The 4,161-nt window shown below is 44.0% G+C and overlaps 1 protein-coding gene across 1 annotated transcript; it reads right to left on the bottom strand.

The window, feature by feature from the left end:
• Positions 1-1,054: 1,054 nt before the first annotated feature.
• On the bottom strand, positions 1,055-1,819 carry LOC135636659 (ethylene-responsive transcription factor ERF109-like). Its single transcript, XM_065148543.1, has one exon. It carries the CDS (start codon positions 1,811-1,813, stop codon positions 1,118-1,120), a length of 696 nt encoding a protein of 231 aa, XP_065004615.1. The 5' UTR covers positions 1,814-1,819; the 3' UTR covers positions 1,055-1,117.
• Between the last annotated feature and the right edge of the window lie 2,342 nt (positions 1,820-4,161).

The raw sequence follows: 4,161 nt of genomic DNA on the forward strand, positions 1-4,161 counted from the left end.
TCTTTTGCGTATGATATACTTAAACCACAAATGAAGTTTAAGTATTTGATTGATATCAATTGAGGACAAAAAAGCATGTGTAACATGTGAAAGTATCCTTTCCACCTGATATGTCCACCCAAGTCAAAAAGGCATCAAACGTGTTTCATACAATCAAATATTTTCTTTTAGACGGTTACCATCCAAAAGAAAATATTCTCATTAAATCATTTAATATTTATAAATAATGATAGTTACTATCCAACAATATATAAAGTACTCTCTATATGATTCTCAAACTAATATTATTCACTTAATTTTTTTACGAGTTTTTTTTTTATCTTCAACGAATAGATGCTAATTTGATTAAAGTTTTGTTCAACGGACCTCCGAGATAATTTTTTATAAGAATAAAGTAAGATGAGATATTATATTATTAACCTTCGAATAAAATTATGCTAACCCTCTATTTTTTTGAAATACTCGAAAAACTAATCATATCATATCACTTTCATCCCATCAAATTGACGATTAAAATTGATGGCCGCACCCCCACCTACGGCACGAGAAAGATTCGCCTATCATCACGTGTTCTTGATTCGTGGCTGTGGGCCAGTGGGAGTGCCACATCATTATGAGAAAGATTTCGTGGTGGACCTTCACTGTACTTTCCCCTTCCACTCCCACGTGTCTCTTTCCCGTCAGATCGCCAGAGGTCCCACGCCCAATTATTTTATTATGCTTCATATTTACCGGTTCAACGGTCACCGACGCACGTGATCCACACAACCCGTTTCTGTAACACTGCGAGACGAGTAAGCTGCTTTGTCACTGGCCGATGTGGGGTCCGCTTCCGATTGAGCGATCGCCGCGTGTCCACATCATTCTCATGGACACCAAACACGATGCGACGCTCGGACGCACCCACGCGACGCCGACTCATCAGCCTAATCCACTAAAACGTCCAACAAAATATTTATGATCCTCGATTGATGACTCTTAAATTTTGGATTGAAAGATAGTTTTGCAGATTTTGTCTTCTCTTTTTTTTTATTTTGGTGAATATATCTTCTAGTGTCGTTTGGAATTCACAGATATCTATCGTCGTCATCGTCCTTCGGCGCCACCACGTCCCAGATCATACGATAAGCGCCCACACTTTCATCATTTCCTGCATTCCACGCTCCGCCATCGATGGCTTCTCTTGCTGCAGTGGCGAGACTCGTGGGTGGCCGGCCGTGGAGGACGCGTTGAGTCGCCCCGCTTGGGTAGCCGCCGCCGGCTGCGGATCCGTGAAGGGGAAGTTGAGCTTGGCGCGGGCGCCGCGGAACTCTAGCGCGGCGCGGTCGTACGCCCGCGCGGCCTCCTCCGCGGTGACGAACGTGCCCAGCCACTTGCGCACCGCCCGCCTCGGGTCGCGTATCTCCGCCACCCACTTCCCCCACGGCCGCTGCCGCACGCCGCGGTACTTACTCTTCTTCTTCTTCCTCCTCTTCCTCGCCCCGCCAGATCCTCTGCTCTCCGACGCCGCGACGGCTACCTCGTCCTCGTCGAAGGAGAAGAACTCGCAGCCCAGGCACCCGTCGATGCCGCACATGCGGCAGGTTTCGGCAACAGGGAGCTGGGCGGGAGCGGTGGCGTAGCCGGAGACGACGTGAGCGAGCGCGGAGACGATGACGGACGTCTCCTGCTCTCGCGACAAGCGGGAGGAGGACGGGAAGGACGGCTGCCAATCGTAGGAGCTCGACATGCCTCTTTGCTGCTGCTCGTTTCTGGTTTGGGGCGGTTTGACGGCGGAGAGAAGGAAGGCGGCCTCCTTCTTCTTCGGCGACATCGGTGCCGGTTGATTGGGTTTGCCATGGCTGTAAGAGGATCCAGGAGGTTATAAGATGGACGACACATGGGAGACTCTCGCGGACTCGGAGTGCGCTTTTGGCGACCTGGACGAGTCTGTGGCCACCAAAAGGGATGGCGCAGTGGTGTCTTCATTCTTAGTCAGTTTTGGACGGGAGCGATGCGTGCAGAGTGTGACGGAAATCATTCAAGAGGAGGCGCGCTGCGGACGTGCGGGCGATGGATGACATGACTGACGAGAGCTGCGTCGAGGATTAGGTCTCGTGCATTTCCGAACGGGAAGGAAGGGAAGACACGCAAGCGCGCGGCTCGGCGGCGTGACATCGAACTCAGTGGCCACCACTACAAGTGGACTAAACTTGTAGCCGTCGCACCACCGTCCACCGTAACATCATCGCGTGGGTCCCAATAATCCTTTGCCAATTCACACGTTCTTTGTACAAAGCAAAGTTACATACGAATTCCAACAGTACTGCTACGTGCTATTTTAGTCTAACTACCAGACTGACGTGTCACATGGCAAACATCTCCACGAAACCTATTCCTTTTTCCTACGTGGACCCTACGGTTTGTCCCGACCCAAAACCACGTTCCTACGTGCGTATATATATATATATATATATATATATATATATATATATATATATATATATATATATATATATATATATATATATATATATATATATATATATATATATATGTGTGTATTGCGGCGCAGAGTTTCTATTTTGTTATTTCCTTTTCTTTGACTACTTCCATCTTCTTTCAACATATTATTGCGGCATGCAAAGCACAACAGCAAACCAAATTTTTATGACAATATATTGAGAAATGTAACATATTCATAAGAAGTTCATTAATGGAAATCATAAGCTTGCAATCTTATTAATACATCCTAAATTCGATCCAACTTGTAACTTAAATATTCTAAAGTTAGTTTAAATCAATGACAGAAAAAAAAAATCATAAATCATATTGAGAAATCAGTCAACCCATGCGATCCTTTGAATACCAATATATTATAGAATATAAAAATCAATGAGATGAAATGAATCGTACAATCTACATGCTTATGAACAAAATAAGATTTGAGAACTCTAACACTTACCTTTAGGAGATCAAGATCTCAATCTTCTATTGCTGTCGATCCTTGGTGTATGATACTTATAGAGGTTGGTTCATCTCCTCATATGCTATTGAGACATCCCATGAGAAGATACAGACAACATTATCTAGTAGTGTGGTTCATCTCACGATCTCAAAGGAGTTCATGTTGATCGACTCGGAAAAGAAATCAAATTGGATCTGAATCAAACACCTTGCATGCATGTATCGAGAAGCAACCCCGTCGTTCTTCTCCTTTGATGTCTACCTTTATGTTTTGCTCTCTCTTTTTCCCCTTCGGATAATTCATATGGTGTTTGTGAGTAATCAAACACCAGTTACAAATCTGTCACAAAGAACTCCACCTGTGAGAGTAAATATGAAGCTTCCTTCTCCACTCGTCTTCAGCTGACAAGATAATAAGCATTGGAGCCCATTTCTGTTGTACGTAGTCGTAGAAATGGGCTCACATCCTTATTAACGTGTACTACAGTTGTATTATATGGTGGGCTCACATCCTTATTATCGTGTCAGCTGAGGACGGGTGGAGAAGGAAGCTTCACATTTACTCTCACAGGTGGAGTTATTTGATGACTTACAAAGAGTAATATGGTTTATGTGTGTGGAGAATATAAAAGTGCAGCACAGATATACATCCGATGGTGTTTGATGATTCACGATAATGATTGTAACTTAGTTCTATGCAAGTTATTTCTTCCTATTAATTTTCCTATACGAGACTTTTTCTGTTTCCTTTTAACAAATAATTGTTTGAATTTTTATTCTCAATTGAAAAATGAATTTTCAATTTGACTTCCTCGATATTGCTTAGTGTGTGTTTCATGTGTTCTCTCAGTCCTGCGCTCAGTTGTTATCGCTTCAGACGTTTCTAAAGGCTGGAAGGGGAGGAGGAACACAGCATCTGTACTCCATGGGGGTACTCGTAAGCTTCTCGAGAACTTGGAGAATACCGGTCAGTGCTTGTTCAAGTGATCAGCATTGTGCCTGCTTTGACTGGGTCAGAGGTTTGACCAGACCATGGTTTCTTCTGAAAGGTCTCCGATTCTTCGCATTCCACGTACGTGTTCTTCTTTAAAGATGACAATGATCTGGTCTTAATGAAGAAGCTTCAACCCGACCACCCGGATGTCGAGTTAAGAGGGCTTCATCCTCCTACAATGACCGATCAATTTGAATTGATCCATTCAAAAAATTTTCTAG

Source organism: Musa acuminata, chromosome BXJ1-3 (genome assembly GCF_036884655.1).
Source record: "Musa acuminata AAA Group cultivar baxijiao chromosome BXJ1-3, Cavendish_Baxijiao_AAA, whole genome shotgun sequence".
NCBI classification, from domain to species: Eukaryota; Viridiplantae; Streptophyta; class Magnoliopsida; order Zingiberales; family Musaceae; genus Musa; species Musa acuminata.

What these genes read in the sequence shown, in the direction of transcription:
- LOC135636659 (XM_065148543.1), bottom strand. Translation starts at nt 1,813, where the DNA reads ATGTCGCCGAAGAAGAAGGAGGCCGCCTTCCTTCTCTCCGCCGTCAAA.